This window comes from Hippopotamus amphibius, chromosome 3 (genome assembly GCF_030028045.1).
Source record: "Hippopotamus amphibius kiboko isolate mHipAmp2 chromosome 3, mHipAmp2.hap2, whole genome shotgun sequence".
NCBI lineage: Eukaryota > Metazoa > Chordata > Mammalia > Artiodactyla > Hippopotamidae > Hippopotamus > Hippopotamus amphibius.
In genome coordinates, this window is record NC_080188.1 from 119,995,670 (window position 1) to 120,014,593 (window position 18,924).

Sequence of the window (18,924 nt, forward strand, 5' to 3'; positions counted from 1 at the left end):
TTAATCTTTTCTGTATATATTTGCATGTGGGTTTGTTTATTGGTTTGATTACTCACTTCTTTGTTTTCTTTGTTTTCTCTTTCTCTTTTCTTTGTTTCCTTTACTTCTCTTTTCTTATCTTTATACAAGTGCAAGTGTGTACATCTCCTTGTGTGATTTTCAAATGCTTTGTGTTGTTTTTACCACCTGTCTTGGGGATTTCTCTGTCCTTTCCCTTTCTTCATTTTCTTTCCCTTTTCTCTCCATCTGCGTCCTTTTTCTCCATGTTGTGCAGCTCCCAGGATCTTGTTGACCTGGCCAGGAGTCAGATCTGGACCTCTGAGACATCAGAGCTGAGTCCAGGATGTTGGACCACCATAGAATTCACAACTCCATGGAATATTATTCTCAAGTTCTCTCCCAGAGGTCTCATTCTCAACACTAAGATCCAAATCCAACCAAAGTCCAGAAAGCTCCAGTGATGGATACCTCAAGCCAAACAAGTAGCAAGACAGGAACATAACCACACCCATTAGCAGACAGACTGGCTGTAGTCATACTAAGCTCACAGCCACACCCAAACACAACAAAAGACTTGTACTTGCACACCAGAACAATAAGATCCAGCTCCATGCACAAGAAGACAGACACCAGTCACCTCTACAAAGAAGCCTACACAACTCAATGAACCAACCTCTCCACTGGGGACAGACAACAGAGTTAAGAAGAACTACTACCCTGCAGCCTGAGGAAAGAAGACCTCAAACACAGTAAGTTAATCAAAATGAGCAAACAGAACAAGATGCAGCAGATGAAGGAACAAGGTAAAAATCCACAATGCCAGGCAAATGAAGAAGAAATAGGCCATCTACCTGATAAAAATTTCAGAATAATGATAGTAAAGATTATCCAAGATTTCAGAAATAGTATAGATGAAGCAGATGAAAGAGAAATTAAACAAGGAGCTAGAAGAACTAAAGAGCAAACAAATAGTGATGAACAACACAATAACTGAACTTAAAAATATTCTAGAAAGAATGCAGAGCAGAATAAGTGAGACAGAAGAATGGATAAGTTACCTAGAAGTTGGAATGGTGGAAATAACTGAAACAGAGCAAAATAAAGAAAAATGAATGAAAAGAATTGAGGACAGTCTCAGAGACTTCAGGGACAATATTAAGTGCACCAACATTCAAACTATAATGGTACCAGGAGAAGAAAAGAAAAAGAAAGGATCAGAGAAAATATTCAAAGAGATTATAGGGGAAAACTTCCCTAACATGGGAAAAGAGATAGCAAATCAACACCAGGAAGCACAGAGAGTACCACATAGGATAAACCCAAGGAGAAACACACCAAGACACATATTAATCAAACTATCAAATATTAAATACAAAGAAAAAATATTAAAAGCAGCAAGGGAAAAACAACAAATAACATACAAGAGAACCCCCATAAGACTAACAGATGATCTTTCAGCAGAAACACTACAGGCCACAAGGGAATGGCAATATATATTTATTGATGAAAGGGAAAAAACTACAACTAAGATCACTATACCCAGCAAGGATCTCATTCAGATTTGAAGGATAAAGTAAAAGCTTTATAAACAAGAAAAACTAACAGAATTCAGCACCACTAGGCCACCTTTACTATGAATGCTAAAGGAACTTCTCTAGACAGGAAACAAAAGAGAAGGAAAATACTTACAAAAACAAACCCAAAACAATTAAGAAAATGGTAATAGGAATATACATGTCAATAATTACCTTAATTGTGAATGGATTAAATGCTCCAACCAAGAGACGCAGACTGGCTAAATGGATACAAAAGCAAGATCCATAGACATGCTGTCTATAAGAGACACACTTTAGAACTAGGGACACATACAAACTGAGAGTGAGGGGATGTAAAAACATAGTCAATGCAAATGGAAGTCAAAAGAAAGCTGGTCTTTCCTGACCACAACAATATGAGACTAGATATTAATTACAGGGAAAAAAATGTAAAAAAATACAAACACATGGAGGCTAAACAACACTCTGTTAAATAACCAAGAGATTACTGAAATTAAAGATGAAATAAAAAAATACCTAGAAACAAATGACAATGAAACTATGATAAACCAATACATATGGGATGCAACAAAAGCAGTTCTAAGAGGGAAGTTCATTGCAATACAATCCTACCTCAAAAAAAAAAAAAAAGAAAAAGAAAAAGAAAAATCTAAAACAACCTAACCCTACATCTAAAGCAATTAGAAAATATGAGGAAATAATATCAGATTTAGAAGAAGGAAAGAAATTATAAAGATCAGATCAGAAATAAATGAAAAAGAAATGAAGGGCACAATAGCTAAGATCAATAAAACTAAAAACTGGTTATTTGAGCAGATAAACAAAATTGATTATCCATTAGCCATACTCATCAGGAAAAAAAAGGACGAAGACCCAAATCAACAGAATCAGAAATGAAAAAGGAGAAATAACAGCTGACACTGCAGAAATACAAAGGATCATGAGACTGCTGCAAACAACTATATGCCAAGAAAATGGACAACATGGAAGAAATAGGCAAATTCTTAGAAAAATACAAACTTCCAAGACTGAAACAGGAAGACATAGAAAACATGAACAGACCAATCACAAGCACTGAAATTGAGACTGTGATAAAAATCTTCCAACAAACAAAAGCCTAGGGTCAGATGGCTTCACAGGTGAATTCTATCAAACATTTAGAGAATAACTAACACCTATCCTTCTCAAAGTCTTACAAAATATAGCAGAGGGCAGAACACTGTCAATCTAATTCTACGAGGCCACCATTACCTTGATACCAAAACCAAAGATGTCACAACAAAAGAAAATTACAGGCCAATATCATTGATGAATTTAGATGCAAAAATTTTCAACAAAATACTAGCAAACAGAATCCAACAGCACCTTAGAAATATCATACACCAGGAACAAGTGAGGTTTATCCCAGGAATGCAAGGAATCTTCAAAACATGCAAATCAATCAATGTGATACACCATATCAACAAATTGAAGGATAAAAACCATGTGACCATCTCAGGAGATGCAGAAAAAGCTTTTTTAATGTTCAACACCCATTTATGACAAAAACTCACCAGAAAATGGGCATAGAGTAAACTTACATCAACATAATAAAGGCCATGTATGACAAACCCATAGCCAACATCATCCTCAATGGTGAAAAACTTAAAGCATTTCATCCAAGATCAGGAACAAGACAAGGGTTCCCACTCACCACTATTATTCAGCATAGTTTTGGAAGTTTTAGCCACAGCAATCAAAGAAGATAAATGAACAAAAGGAATCCAAACGGGAAAAGAAGTAACAATATTACCATTTGCAGATGACATGATAGTATAAATAGAAAACCCTATAGATGCTACCTGATAATTATTAGAATTAATCACAGAATTTGTTATGATGAGGAAATTGAAACTTCCTCTCCTCTATCTTGCAGAGGCCTGCTTGCCACTCTCAGTTAAACAGTAAAATGAATTAATAAGAGTGATCAGATAAGGGAAGACTGTCTCGTTCTCAAGCACCCACCCCAAGCCTTTGTTTGAGACCCTTTGCACATAGACTTGTTAAGTGACCATTAACTTCAACCTGCAACCAATGTGAGAATGCAAATTGGGACCTTAGTCCTGATAGGAATGGAATGTCCAGATCCTACAAGTTCCTGTTAGGATCCCCTACTATGTGTGTAACCCATGGCAACTCCCATGCTCTGTAACTGCCCGTGACCTATAGTAATTTGTAGCCAATCAGTTTGTACCAATTATAGCTGTATGTTTTAACCTATATAAGGAGAAGACGCCCCTGAAACGGGGCCCCAGAATTTTGGAGCGTTAGCTCGTCTGGGTCCACCAGCTCAATAAACCTGAGTTCTCCAACTCTCTGAGTGTTGTGCTTGGTTTCTCGTGGGATCAGTTTTTTTTTTTTTTTTTTCTGCAACAGTTAAAGTTGCAGGATACAAAATTAACACACAGAAATCTCTTTCATTCCTATACACTAACAATAAAAAAGCAGAAAGATAAATTAAGGAAACACTTCTGTTTACCACTGCAACAAAAAGAATAAAATACCAAGGAATAAACTTCCTAAGAAGGCAAAAGACCTGTATGCAGAAAATTATAAGACAATGATGAAAGAAATCAACGATGACACAGATGGAGAGATATACCATGTTCTTAGATTGGAAGAATCAACATTGTTAAAATGACTATACTATTTCAAAACAATCTACTGGTTCAATGAAATTCCTATCAAATTACCAATGGCATTTTTCACAGAACTAGAACAAAAAAATATACAATTTATATGGAAACACAAAAGACCCTGAATAGACAAAACAATCTTGAGAAGAAAAAACTGAGCTGGAGGAATGAAGCTCCCTGATTTCAGACTATACTACAAACGTACAGTAATCAAGACAGTATGGTACTGGCACAGAAACAGAAGTATAGATCATGGAACAGGATAGAAAGCCCAGAGATAAACCCATGTTCATATGGTCACCTTATCTTCATCAAAGGAGTCAAGAATATACAATGGAGAAGAGACAGCCTCTTCAATAATTGGTGCTGGGAAAACTGGAATGCCACTTGTAAAAGAATGAATTTAGAATATTCCCTAACACCATCCATAAAAATAAACTCAAAATGGATCAAAGACCTAAATATTAAGCCTGACACTATATAACTCTCAGAGGAAAACATAGGCAGAACACTCTATGTGATCAATGACAGAAAGATCTTTTTTAACCCATCTCCTAGAGTAAAGGAAATGAAAACAAAAATAAACACAGGAGACCTAATGAAACTTAAAAGCTTTGCACAGCAAAGGAAACCATAAATATGAGGAAAAGACAACCCTTGGAGTGGGAGAAAATATTTGCCAATGAAGCAACTGAAAAAATATTAATCTTCAAATTATATAAGCAGCTCATGCAGCTCAATATCAAAACAAAGAAAAACAACCCAATCCAAAAGTGGGCAGAAGACCTAAACAGACATTTCTCCAAAGAAGACATACAGATAGCCAACAAACACATGAAAAGATGTTCAACATCATTAATCATTAGAGAAATGCAAATCAAAAGTACACTGAGGAATCACCTCACAGCAGTCAGGTGGCCATCATCAAAAAATCTAAGAATAATAAATACTGGAGAGGCTGTGGAGAAAAAGGTACCCTCCAGCACTGCTGGTGGGAATGTAAATTGATACAGCCACTATGGAAAACAGTATCAATGGTCCTTAAAATCTAAAAATACAAACAAGGAAGGAAGGGAAGGAAGGAGGGAGGGAGGAAGTGAGAAGGAGAGAGAGAAAGAGAGAGAGAGAAAGAAAAAAAGAAAAAGAAAGAAAGAAAGAAAAAGAAAGAAAGAAAGCGAAAGAAAGAAAAAGAAAGAAAGAAGGAAAGAAAGAAAGAAAGAAAGAAAGAAAGAAAGAAAGAAAGAAAGAAAGAAAGAAAGAAAGAAAGAAAGAAAGAAAGAGAAAGGAAGAAAGAAAGAAAAAATGAAAAAAAGAAAGAAGGAAAGAACAGGAATGATGAAGGATGTAAGAATGTAGGAGAAAAACCTCAGAGTCAAGAAGAGTACAAGGATTAACGATTTTGTCCCAGACCTTCTGTTGAATGTGTATAAGCATAGAGATTAGATCTGCCAGTCAAAAATGAGCAGACATCAGCAGGACACCCTCCCCAGTATATTTGGATCATGAAGTAACTTGGGCCTCTTTAAGACCAAGACCTAACTCTGAACATTTTCTTACCTTATTACTGTAACTTCATGATCACTACATGAAACCATGCAACTCAGATTGGAACTTCAACTGACATACTGGGAAATGAACCCAGACAAAACCCTGATTGGGACTTGAACCCATGCTATGCAGATTTGAATCCAGTCAAAACCCAAAGTTGTCTAACTGACACACACCAGGTTTCAGGACTTAAGGAAGCTCAGGTTCTTGATGTCTCATCACAGAAAGAATTCAGTGAGAGACATACTGACAGGTAAGAAGCGGATTTATTTAGAGAAAAACACACTCCATAGACAGACTGTGGGCCATCTCAGAAGGTAAGAAAGGCACCAGTCTATGGGATTCGCAGTTTTTATAGGAGTGGTTACTTCCATAGGCTAATGAGTGGGAAGAGTATCCCAGCTATTTCAGGAAGGGGTGGGGATTTCCAGGAATTTGGCCACTGCCAGATTTTTCATCCTTATGATTGTATTTTTGAGGCTCAAGGTGTAGTGCAAATCAACTTGTCTGCCATCTTGGACCCATTTGTTTTACTCAGTTTATATGATGTCCTCTAGCTATATCATTCTTTCAAAGGTTGTGCCCAGCCCCCTTCACTCCTGTTTCAAAATTGTCCCACTTTTGGCCTCTTCATATGGATTCCTAAACCTTTTGTTGGGCCCCCGGTGGTCTTTGAAGGCCCTCAACTTTCTGGTCCTTCAACATTGCCAGGCTTATCTTGTGCATGTCTTAGGCCAAACCTTAAATTAGCCACCTCTTCAAAAATCTCTGGATTCCCACATAGGAAATGGTATTTACAGGCCACAAGCTAGGCCTCAGGATAGGCACTGTTATCAAGTTATCATTGCTGCTAAGCTTTTCAGTGGTCCGAACCAAGGCGTACAGTTTTTTTTAAGAACTTTTATTGAGGTATAATTGACATAATAAACTGAATATATTTAAAGTGTACAATTTGATTTTTTTTCTTATTAGTAATGTATATGTGGGAATCCCAATCTCCCAATTCATCCCACCCCAACTACCCCTCCCCAGCTTTCCACCCTTGGTGTCCATATGTTTGTTCTGTACCTCTGTGTCTCTATTTCTGCCTTGCAAACTGATTGATCTGTACCATTTTTCTAAATTCCACATATATGTGTTAATATACGGTATTTGTTTTTCTCTTTCTGACTTACTTCATTCTGTATGACAGTCTCTAGGTCCATCCATCCATTTGTAGAGATATGAATGGACCTAGAGACAGATTATCTTTTTAAGAAAAAGAAAATAATTCATTGGTACAAAGTTATACTTCCAATTCAAGTTTTAAGAACACAGGGTTTTACTAAGGTTTTTGGGTGTATACTTAAATCTTTTTTCTCTCTTCCACTGAAAGTCTTCCTTCATAACAACATGAGCATTAATGCTTACTCATTTTAACTTGTTTGCACATACATTTGATACTTTCAAAATAACAGTAGCAATATCACCAACAATAAGGTGTTGGACATAGTTTCAGATTTATTTGGCTTTTTGTTTTTGGCTCAGTTTTGAAGGGAAGGTTTTTTTGTTTGTTTGCTTGTCTTTGTCCTTAGAAGATATCCCACTCTGAATATAGAGTCAAAATTCTGCATTTTAATGCCACTTAAGTAATATTTTTTTTTTCTGTGTGGCTATGTCATCAACTTGATAGAATTAGGTTCATTTGTCTTAGTTCCCAATTTTGACAGATTTTTTATTTATCTATTTTTTGATTCTGTAACACATTTATATGGTTGCAAAGTCAAAATATGAAACAAGAAAAATCTCACTTCCATCCTTGCCCCTCCCCCATAAATTACATTTTTTATTAGCTTTTGGTTTACTGTTCCACACTTTCTTATAGAAAATAGATATATATGTGTATGGGAAAGCAACAAACTGTGAGCACTTTTCTGGTCCCACTTTTTAAAAACTAAAAGTATACCCTGAAGAGCTCAGCCATTGCATGCCTTGCTGCGTTCCTATTATTCCCAATTGTTCGGATGCCCTGTGCCTTATTCAACACGTCTGCATGGATGGCCACTTAGGGTATGTTTCTAATCTTTTGCTTTTACAAACCATGTTGCAGTGAAATCTTGTGCTTATGTTTTTTGGCATTTTTGTCAGTGTATCTTTGGGATAGATCCCTAGAAGTAGAATTGCTGAGCTAAATGGTATTTGTGTATATCTTTTGCTAGATGCCGTCAAATCCCTAAGTAGGGATTGAACCACCAATATGAAATTTACCAACGTGAAAGAAGGAGTAGGAAGAGGAAGGGTACCATCTATCACCCACCTGGTGACCAGGTCAACCTCCTGATTTTCTACCAAAGGTTCAGGCCCGGATAGATCTCATGCAGGAACATCCAGACCCCAGGAAACTGAAAGGAGCCATAAAACTCCATTGCCTTTACTTTGGCTGGAATAACAGTTTAACAAGTAGTCTGTTCATCTCTGGCTGAGTAGGAGCTCTGAGTGGTATTTTCTGTCTACTTTGAGATATAAGACAATTTTTTTTTGTGTGTTTGATATGGCAGACAAAATGTTTCAAGGCATGATTCTTGCTAGGGAAATATATCAGATGCTGGTCAAGTGGACTTTGTTAAATTTGTTGGTTTATAGAACCCTAGTGATCTTTCTTTACAAGTGGAAGGGGAATTAACATGGTTAAGATTCATTCAGTCTCTTATTCTTTCTAGCAACATAAATTGAACCCCCCCCCATCCTCTCTCTACTCCCACCTCTAGATCAAAAATAAAAAACTTGTTCAACCTGCAGGCTGCAGCACACAGTTGTCAGGTTTAGCTCAAACAAAGTTTTGTGAAGAAAACAAAAACAAAAATAACAAAATAACAACAACAACAAAAAACAACAAAACAAAACACAAAAAATTTCCTAACATTTAAAAACAGGGGATTTTACATAAATATCCAGACTTCTGACTTCTCTTGAAAACTTGGCCAACCAGGCTGCTTTCCAGCATGGCAGGTGTTGGTTGGAGCTAAGGAGAGGCTTCCCTCACTGGTAGAGCATGTGCTGCCTGGCCTGTGTCCATGAGGCCCGCCCAGACCTTCCATTCATTTTTCTCACCTGCACCATGAGTGGGTAGAACTACCCTATACTGCTAACTCCCTGAAGATGAGGAACACCTGTGTCTTACTGGACTTTGACTTTCCAGCATCTAACCCAGAACCCAGCCCACAGGGTTCTTTGTACAGGTTTGTTGGATGGTATGAAGTATCTTGTGGATACATGCATCACATTTCCTCCAATAGTGAAAATTTGTGATTTTAATACTAGTCTAGCCTAGATTTTTGATGCAGATTGACATCATAAGAGCCCCTTACCTGTGCCATCTGCCCCACTACCTAAAATCACTCACTGGTATCTCATTGGGCTGCCCCTCAAGTCTTCACTTTGCCATTTGACATCTTTTCCTCCTAGCAATGTCCTCCCCATTGAGGCCAGCAATGCACATCTCATAAAGTTGCTGGAAGACTACATGAGCACATGAATGTCAAGCATTGCTCCTAGCATTTACTTTTATCACGTTAGTAGCAGTGTCTTATATCCAAATTGGCAAGTGTCTTAGCATTCTTTGTTAGTCCATGCAGTTCAGTATAGTTTTGCAGCCAAGCCTTAGGAAGAGATTACCGTAGAAATATCTGTATTCTGAGAATTTTCTAAGTCTACTCCCCACGGACATTGAAGGAGGTAAAGATTTTATCGACAGGTTCATATTTCTTATCAGATCTATTAGTAACCTAAAGGGTACAATTAGAGCAGGTCAGAACATACATAACTTGGAGCTCTTGGCCACCACAGCATGCTGTTCCTTGAGTAACTGCAGCCAAAAACAAACATGAAGTGGCTTTGTATCCTTGGACTGGTGGCCCTCTCAGAGTGCCTAGTCATGTAAGTATGGGGACTATATGTGGCATCGTCTCTCTTTCTGGGGCTTTTCTTGTCCTCTGATTCTTCCACCCATCAGGATTAGAATGGAATATACTCATTCTCTGACAGTCTTAAAGTTCAAATCACACTAACTGCTGAGTACCTTGCCATGGGCATAGTAGGGTCCAAGGGTCTTGGGGTTGGCCTGTAGGGTTGCATAACTCTTGAGGTGCCAGTCACATCATGATGTATGTGAAAATGGCATTCCTCGGAATTGTTCAGTGCACGAACTTTGCAACTGTAAGTGTGGTGCTATGGAACAGCATTTCTCTTGTATTTACTTCTAGCTCTTTTCTCTGCTCTCTCTCCACTTCCATGTGAATGTGTCAGTGTCTTCATCTCTGTATCTCTCTCCTTTATCTCTCCATCTCTTTGGCTGTCTCTGTGCATGCAGAACTCTCTGAGATTTTTTTTTTCCTATTTTGACTCTTCCTTGCTTCTCTAGAATCTTAAATTCCCTAACTTATTCCCCATCTCCTGGCTTCCTCTCTCACCCCTCTCTTCTGCTTGAGCCCTGGAGAAAGATCAGGAAGGCTACTTCTAAGCTGCTTTACCTCTAACAAGCAGTGTGACCACAGCCAGGTCACAGTCTCTCTGCATTTCAAATTCTCCCCTGTAAAAAGAAGATAATGATCCCCCTTCTACCTCCTTCCCAGAGCTTCTTTGAAAAAGATACAGTGGGAGTGGCAATAGCAATGGTAATGGCTGTCATTGTTGAAACTTCCTACATTACGTCCATCATCTCACTCAATACCCACCACATTCCATATGGGGGATTGGGGTTATTATATTCCACCTGTTTACCGATGGGGTAACTGAGACTGCAAATGGTCATACAAATTACTCAATATTACACAACAGAACTGGTATTCAAATGAAGGTCTTTGCCCTGGTCTTTGTCCTGAAAATAACTTTAGAGTCATAAAAATGCTTAGAAAATACAGAGCACCATTATGATGCAAGATATGACAGTCATACAATAACATGGACAGATGATTGCTCCCCCTTCTTATTTCCTTTTCCCAATCTCTGGTGAAAGAATCCCTCTAATGAAGATCAAGACCAAGCAAGAAACTTTCAGGAAAAAAAGCTTACTGACAAATTTCCTGAAGGACAACACTGACGACATGTCCTATAATGCCACTGATGACCCAAAAATTTCTCTCCAACCCCTGAGGAGCTACCTGGATGTGAGTGTGTTGGGAGGATGGCACTCCACAGGGCCTCCTACTGCTCTAGCCTAGCACTGGGGTTCATGTGGAGGGGCCAGGCTGGGTGTTGGGGCTGAGGTTCCTGCAGGAAGCAGAAACACTGGGGAACAGGGACCTCATTCCCAGAGGAGAAGGCAGTCTCATCCTCAGCTCTTGGTCTGTGGTGACTGGACCCAGAAATGAGCAGGTAGCAGGTAACACCTATTTCTGTGTCAAAGATACGTCATTAGTTTGAAGGAGATTGTACTTTCTGACCGAAGTGAGCGATGGCATTACAGGAGAGATATAAGCCATGCCTGATCAAGTGATAAAGCCAAGTGCAGGTAAAGTTTGAAAACACAGGCAGAGGAAGTGCAACTTTCACAAATCCAAGAGGGACAGCAGTAAAACATTACTGAGCCCTATGGCCTGTGACACCGTAAAAATCTAATACTATGTTTATTGTTACTAAGTTTAAAAAAGTCTTGTCTCTTGCAGCCTGAGCAATAGGCAAAGAATAAATGCATGAAGTATAAAAGGGCCAGCTTGGTGTTGTTGATGGGACATGGTCTGAGTTTAGAGACAGTGGCCCAGGGTGACCTAAGAGGGCCACCTGGAGAAGGAAACACTCAGGCTGAGCCTTGAAGGGGAGACTGGAGACCTTTTCAAATGAAGGCACCCAGACTTCCCTGGAGGTCCTGTGCTTAAGTTTAAGTTTCTGTGCTAATACTGCACTGTTGTGGGTTCAATCTCGGGTCCAGGAGCTAAGGTTGCACATGAACAAAGAAAAAAAAAAATGAATGCACCATTCTGAGCCGAGGTTGTGAGTTTGGGTGGAAGGAAAGTTATTTCAGGAGACTCGAGACACCTGGAGAGAGGCAGCACTCAAAAAACAAGGGTGGACAGGGCAGCCAAGCCTGCCCTAACCACACTTCTGCTGTCCCAGTAGCTGTTCTATTTTGGCAACATCACCATTGGAACACCCCCCCAGGAGTTCACGGTCATCTTTGATACCGGCTCTTCTGACTTGTGGGTGCCCTGCATCCACTGCTCCATTGCCCCCTTTTGTGAGTACCAAATCCCACCCCACCCATTTATACTCCCCCTCCCACCCACTTCTCCATCCTTGGCACCTGACAGACACTCATCTCTTATGTCTGCAGCTAAACCCAAGCAATTCGACCCTCAATCTTCCACCACCCTCCAGCTCTCAGGCCAGTTCGTCAACATCAAATATGGCTCAGGGACAGTGGCTGGATTTCTTGCCTATGACACTGTTCGGGTAAGTAGAAACCAGAAGGTGAGTCAGGGTTTCCCTGCGAGTGACCACTGCTTACAAAAGAGATTCAGAACCAACTAGGAGGGCCCATCTTTCCCAATGTCCCCAGTGGCTGGTCGCAAGCCCAGCAGTTCATGTCCCTGGGGACACAGCACCTGTGCTGACACACAAACTCCCAGAATGGCTAACCCAGAGAGTGGTATGGTGTGTGGATTTGCAGCTCCTTTGTCCAAAAGCAGCTCAAAGTTCATTTTGCTGGGAGCAGGGAGAGGGGGAAGAAAAGCACTACATTTCTACTCTCACACTGTGCCAGGCACTTTCATGGTAATAGCATGTTTAATCCTGCAACAACCCCACACAGCAGGTACTAGGATTAGTTGCATTATACAGAGGAGGGAACTGAGGTCCATGGATCCAGGAACTTGTCAAGGTCAGACACCAGATAAATGGTGGAGCTGGGCTGGCCAGTCATGATTCCTGCAGGTGTGGGTTATTTGGATAGACAATAAAACTGATCTTGGGTCCCTTGTGGGAGCCAAGTGCTTCAGGCATCTGGAAAGGGAAAGCAGGCAACTACAGATGTGGGAGGAGCTTGATAAATGGGTTCTCACTTGAGGGGGCCTTTGAGAGTCCAATAAAATATATGGCTGGCCTCTGCCAAAGGGACTGAGTACTCTCTCTCTCTGTCTCTCTTTCTAACACAAAAACACATCCTTAATAGTGTGCTTCCCAGGCAGAATATTCATAAGAATTCTGGCAGCAACATTATATAATGGGCTTCTGTCTTCCTGGGCAGATGCAGAATCCACAATGCATTGCAATGAATTCAGTACATTTCTGTCATCTGATCATAGTGATGCCAAAGAGAAGACTACCCTGCTCTCCACTTATTTTGTCCTCATGTAAGAACCATTTTGTCCTGCCCTGAGTCTCAGTTTTCCCACCTGTACAGAAGGCATGAGGCCAATTTGAAAGCCTTTGGATGGTGTGTGCAGGAGGAGCAGGTGTTCATTTAAATCCACAGCTCTGCACAAATGGAACCCAAATTCCTGTCCCAGCTTGATCTAACCATCTGAGGTCAACCCAGGGCACAGCCAGTCCTCAGGTCTTCTCTGTGGTGCTCATGGCATCTCCAGCCCAGACCAGTTCCAGCTCCACTTCCCAAATCTTTTCTCCCACAGATTGGAAACCTTACTGACCTCGGCCAGGCATTTGTTCTGGTGAAGACACAGGATGGGATGGATAATGTATCCTTTGATGGCATCCTGGGCCTGGGCTACCCCAACCTCAGCCTCCAAAGGATCACACCCGTCTTCGACAACCTGATGAGACAGGGTATCATTTCTGAGCCTGTCTTTGCCTTCTACTTGAGCACGTAAGTCTGAATTGGACCAGCCCTCTCTCTAAATCAGCTGTAAGATCATTTCAGTTGCATGAAATATTATAGACCATGTGATCCAGAAGTTTCCTGAGAAACTGCCTACCCTAGCATAACTGTGGCCCCAAGGCCACAGCTGGCCCCTCTGCTGGTTTCTGAAAATAAAATTTTAATTGGAACACAGCCATACCCATGGGCTCAAGTGCAGCAGGTCATTCCAGGGTAGTGGAGGGAAGAGGGGGAGCAATGGAAGATATCAGGATATAAGTTGGAAAAGGAAACAGGATTTTCTGATGGATTTGATATGGAAGGACGGACAGGGATGGCGGGAATGTTTACTTGCTCACTAACATTTTATTTTGAGCTCAGAAGTAGCTACACAATTGGCAGAAGCCAGGGCAAAATGAAAATGTGGGACCTCCTATTCAAAAACTATTAGGAATTTCAAGACAGGGAGAGCAGAAGTGGGGGCCCTTGCTGAGCTTGGGGCCACATGGATGTCACAGGTTTCAGGCCTGTGAAGCCAAACTTGAGTACTCTGAACCCACGCATTTAGTGCCCTCGGGCCTCGGCTTTTCTGCAAACTGACAGGCTACACCAAGGGGAAGCCACACCCCTCCAGCACGGTATCCTCTGAGGTTATCTCTCAGCACTCTGGTTGCTGAAGGGAACCTGGCCTTCTTCAGAAAGGTGGGTGGTCAGAGCCTGGGAAGACTGCCAACTTCTTACCTCTTCTGTGCCACTCTTTTTTTGGTGACCTAACTTGGTCAGGTAATCAATACCTCCATGCCTCAATTTCCACATCTGTGAAATAGAGACCATACTAATGCCTCTGATGGGTGGAAATGACAGCCCTCAGACAGTGAGTGGCATTATTCTCCAACAAAGTGCCCTCCCTCTTCCTTCTCTCCTCAGCAAGAAGGAGAATGGCAGCGTGGTGATGTTTGGTGGGGTGGACCACAGCTACCACATAGGAGAGCTCAAGTGGATACCAGTGTCCCAAACCCTATTCTGGCAGGTTACCATGAAACGGTAAGCTTCTCCCTTAGAAGGCCATCCAAGTAAAACTCACTCAAGTGCACGTGGACACATGCAGACACACACATGCATGCACAGACACACAGTCACACACAGACACATACGCTCCACCCACATTACCACACATATAAACATGCACAGGAACACAGATATATACACAAAAACACACAGACAAAGACAGTGACAGACACACACACACACACACACACACAGATACACATACACACACAGACAGACACACAGACACACATATACACACACCACTCATGGGCTCATAATAACCTCAGGCCTCCTACCCAGGGTCATGACCAGGGTCCTGAAGAGCACCATGAGAGGTGTGCAGCCCAGATAGGGCAACACCCACTGTGTAATTAGGCAGATGGTATGGTTTCAGGATCCTAAACTTCAGTGAAAAGAGGATCAGGGAGGGACTTCCCTGGTGGTGCAGTGGTAATGAATCCTCCTGCCAATGCAGAGGACAGGGATTCATTCTCTGAGCTGGGAAGATCCCATATGCCGCAGAGCAACTAAACCCATGAGCCACAACTACTGAGCCCACATGCAATTACTGAAGTCCGCAGACCTAGAGCCTGTGCTCCACAACAAAAGGACCCACCGCAATGAGAAGCCCATGCACCACAATGAAGAGTAGCCCCCTCTCGTCACAACTAGACAAAAGCCCATATGCTGCAACAAAGACCCAATGCAGCCAATAAGTTAATTAGTTAATTAATTTTAGAAAAAGTGAATCAGGGGAATTTCACCAGCATGAACAGAGTTGTGATAAGATGACCAACTGTCCAGGGCTACCCAACAATGAAGGATTTCTTAGTGCACAAAATGGCTAGTTTAAAACCAAGGAAAGTCGTGGACAAACTGGGAAAACTGGGCTCCTCAGGAAGAAGCTTATCAGCAGTGGAGAGCGGTTGGCTGCATTCTTGAGACCTGAAAACAACTCATACAAAGGGACACTCCCCCTACATATTGCCACCCACACCACCATCCAGGGCACTCTGTGGGGTAGGGGCTGTGACAGAGAGAATCAGGAAGCTGGGATCCAGGAGTGGCCTGAGAACAAGAGTCAGTAACTGATGGGATTCTGTGTGATACCCTCAAACATAAGCTTTCAGGTCCTTTGGCAGCCCCCTGAGCTAGCTCAGGAAGCCCAGAGGGCTGACTGGCCAGTGGTCTCAGTGTCTGAGCTGGGTGAGCGGGCTCTGCTTGGATACGGCCTCTCTGAGGGCATCTTGTATCTCCCTCCCCACCACTCTGAGCATCTGATTTCCCAGAGAATGTCCATAGTCACTGTGTGTGTTGATGCATTATTGGTCAGACACCAGAAACAGGTCTCTGGTTATTCCTCATGCATTTCTTCAATCAGTCACTCATTCACTCATTCATTCATTCACTCAACAAACATACATTGTGCATCCACCATATGCTGGGTGCTTGAGGGAGGCCCTGAAGATACAACTTGCCCTTATATCTAGTGAGGCAGACATACATGGAACTCTGGTCTGGTATGAACATATCACTGAAAAATGACATTTAAGCTAGAACCTGGAAGATGAGGAGAAATTAGCTAGAAAAAGGTGATGGGGTTCTTCTAGGAAGGGGGACCAACACATGCCCAGGTTCTGAGGTATAAGAGAGCCTGGTGCATTGAAGAACTGAAAGGAAGTCAAAGAAAGATTCTTGACCAGAGCAAAGGAAAACAGAGACAGGGCATGAGCTAAAAAACTGTTCTAGAGACAGTCAGGGAGGGGGGCAGTTGTGGGGGAGACTTCAGAGTGATCCTGGTGACAAATTGTCTCACTGTCTCTCAGCATCTCCATGAATGGGATGGTTGTTGGTTGTTACCGTGGATGCCAGGCCATTGTGGATACTGGGAGCGTATACCTTCTTGGCCCAACTAGACTGATCACCACCATCCAGAAGCTCATTACCGCCAGTGCTGTTGGTCAAGAGGTGAAGGGACATGCCACAGGGTCACTCTGGGGCTCTCCACACACCAGGGATCAGCTGGGACAATCTCTCTCCTCTTTCTCTAACAGTACTGGGTTCCATGTAGCAACATCAGGCGCCTGCCTACTATCATCTTCACCATCAACGGCAACCACTACACAGTGCCTGCTGAAGCCTACGTTTGGAAGGTGAGGGGCCAACCCTGGGGATGGTTCTCAAACCTGGCCCTTGCAGGAACCACTGAGCTGCAGCTGGGAGGAGGGTGTCCTCTGCAGGCCAAGCCTAACCACTGCAGATGCTGCTGAGCCCCTGGCTGGGCCAGAGCCTCCTATAAAACCAAACAACTGAGACTAAAGGGTGTTCTGGGACATTCATCATCCTGGAATAAATGGAGACACCATCCCATGGCTGTGACAGTCTCAGTGTGTTGTCCCACCATAATGATTAATGGTCTCCCTTCCCTACTCAAAAGTGGCCTGGTTGGATGGTCAACTACATGGTTCCCCTAGTTCTCAGCTGCAACTTCCCTTTGCTAAGCTCCAGCTCCCCCTCTGTGAGTTGGGCTACCAGACCCCTCTGTGGGGAGGTTGGATGCTCACATGAGTAAAGGGTGTACAGTGACTGCACAGCCCTGGCACAGGGTTTAGGCTTAATGTCAGCTCCCTGTGGGACTTCAGAGGAGGCTTATGGGCTCAGAGAAGGATGTGAGAAAAAGAGGTAATTTCAGGAATTCTAAACCCCCAGACTCATGGAGGTATTAGGAGGTCTGCTTGGCTTGAAGCAAATCTACACTGAACTCCATGACATTGACACCTCTGGCGGTTGTGCCAAGAGGTTCCACGTCCAGATTAGGGGTGGTGAAGGCTGTAGACAAGGGGAGCACCAGGGAAAGTCACCCAACCCAGCCTGGTGGGGTCAGGGAGGGTGATCGTGGGTCCAGGAAATCTTCCTAGAGGGGCTAAGCACAGTCTTAAAGAACAGGTTGTGGGGAAGAGGTAGAAAAAAAAACATTCGCTGCAGAAAAAACAGTGAGGATGGGTCAGAAGGAAAGAACAGGGAAACTACAGGCGATTCTTGTCCTTTTTTTTTTCTTTGATTTTACTGAAGTAGAGTTGATTTGCAATGTTGTGCTAATTTCTGCTGTACAGCAAATTGATTCAGTTATATGTGTATATATGTATATATATTTATTTATAGATGTGTGTGTGTGTATATATATATATATTATTTTTCCTAATTATTTACATTATGGTATGTCACGGGTTATTGAATATAATACCCTGTGCTATACAGGAGGACCTTGTTGTTTATCCATCCTCTATATACAGGTCTCTATCTGCTAATCCCAAATTCCAATCTTTCAAGCCCCCACACCCCTCCCTGAGGCAACCGTATGTCTTGTCTGTTCTTGTTCTTGGAAGGGCACCTCACTTCCACAGCTGCTGAGAGCCACTTGGTTCTTACCAAAGGAGGAAAATAAAACCCAGAAGCTGCTGGCTCTGGATAATGAGGGTGCTGGCAGGTAAGGGATAAGGCTGACTGGAGTGTACTTCTGTCTCCCCAGGCACCTCAGGGCCCCTGTGTCAGCTTGCTTGAAGGGGGCACAGAGAACTGGAACCAGCAGGAGACCTGGGTCTTGGGTGAAGTCTTCCTGAAGCAGTATTTCTCAGTTTATGATCGGGGAAACAACAGAATTGGCCTGGCCCCTGCAGTGTAACTGCTGTGGTTGCTTCAGGAATCAATCAGGCCCACTCCAAACACACACTCACTCACACATATTTCAATACCACCCAGGGATGGTGGTGGACTATATTTGGTGCTCTGCAAAACCATATTCTCAGTAGAATAAAGGATTCCATTCCCAATGGTGCAAATATGAATGGGTGCCTCTATTTGGGTCAGGGAGGTGCACCATAATCGGGCAGGATCTAGAACCTCGTCTGAACCACAAGCGAGCAGAGCCCAACTCCAGCTGTCTTCAAGGAAAGGGGAGACTTTTTGGAAGGATACTAGGAATCCGGAAGAAAGGAACCAGAGCAGATCCAAATATCTCAAGGACTGGACCTAAGAAATCAGAAGCCATCAGCTCACTCTTTCTCTCCCTCTCTTCTGCCCTTCTCTCATTTTTGAATCTCCTAGCCTGACAGCTTTCTTCCCTCAGGCTTCCACATTTATATCCCCAAGGCATCTAACCCTTAAGAAAACAAGCTCAGGAAACATCTGGATACCATGGAGGACTCTGCTTGGCCTACATCAGATCTTGTGTCCAGCCCTAGACCATCAATCCTGGCAGGCCATGTGGTACTATGTTTGGATATACTTGGTGACATGACCCTGCCCA

The 18,924-nt window shown here is 42.4% G+C and overlaps 1 protein-coding gene across 1 annotated transcript; it reads left to right on the forward strand.

Annotated features, from left to right (window-relative positions):
- Positions 1 to 9,641: 9,641 nt before the first annotated feature.
- LOC130849735 (pregnancy-associated glycoprotein 2-like) lies at positions 9,642 to 18,300 on the forward strand. The gene is made up of 9 exons (XM_057728872.1): positions 9,642 to 9,694; positions 10,773 to 10,923; positions 11,873 to 12,000; positions 12,094 to 12,205; positions 13,384 to 13,577; positions 14,496 to 14,612; positions 16,445 to 16,586; positions 16,673 to 16,771; positions 18,148 to 18,300. Exons 1-9 carry the CDS (start codon positions 9,642 to 9,644, stop codon positions 18,298 to 18,300), a joined length of 1,149 nt encoding a protein of 382 aa, XP_057584855.1.
- Positions 18,301 to 18,924: the final 624 nt, after the last annotated feature.

Excerpts from the sequence above, each read along its gene's own strand:
- LOC130849735 (XM_057728872.1), top strand. The coding sequence starts at position 9,642 with ATGAAGTGGCTTTGTATCCTTGGACTGGTGGCCCTCTCAGAGTGCCTA. Across the intron at positions 13,578-14,495 it reads TTTGCCTTCTACTTGAGCAC|CAAGAAGGAGAATGGCAGCG; the intron begins GTAAGTCTGAAT and ends TTCTCTCCTCAG. Across the intron at positions 16,772-18,147 it reads CTGAAGCCTACGTTTGGAAG|GCACCTCAGGGCCCCTGTGT; the intron begins GTGAGGGGCCAA and ends CTGTCTCCCCAG.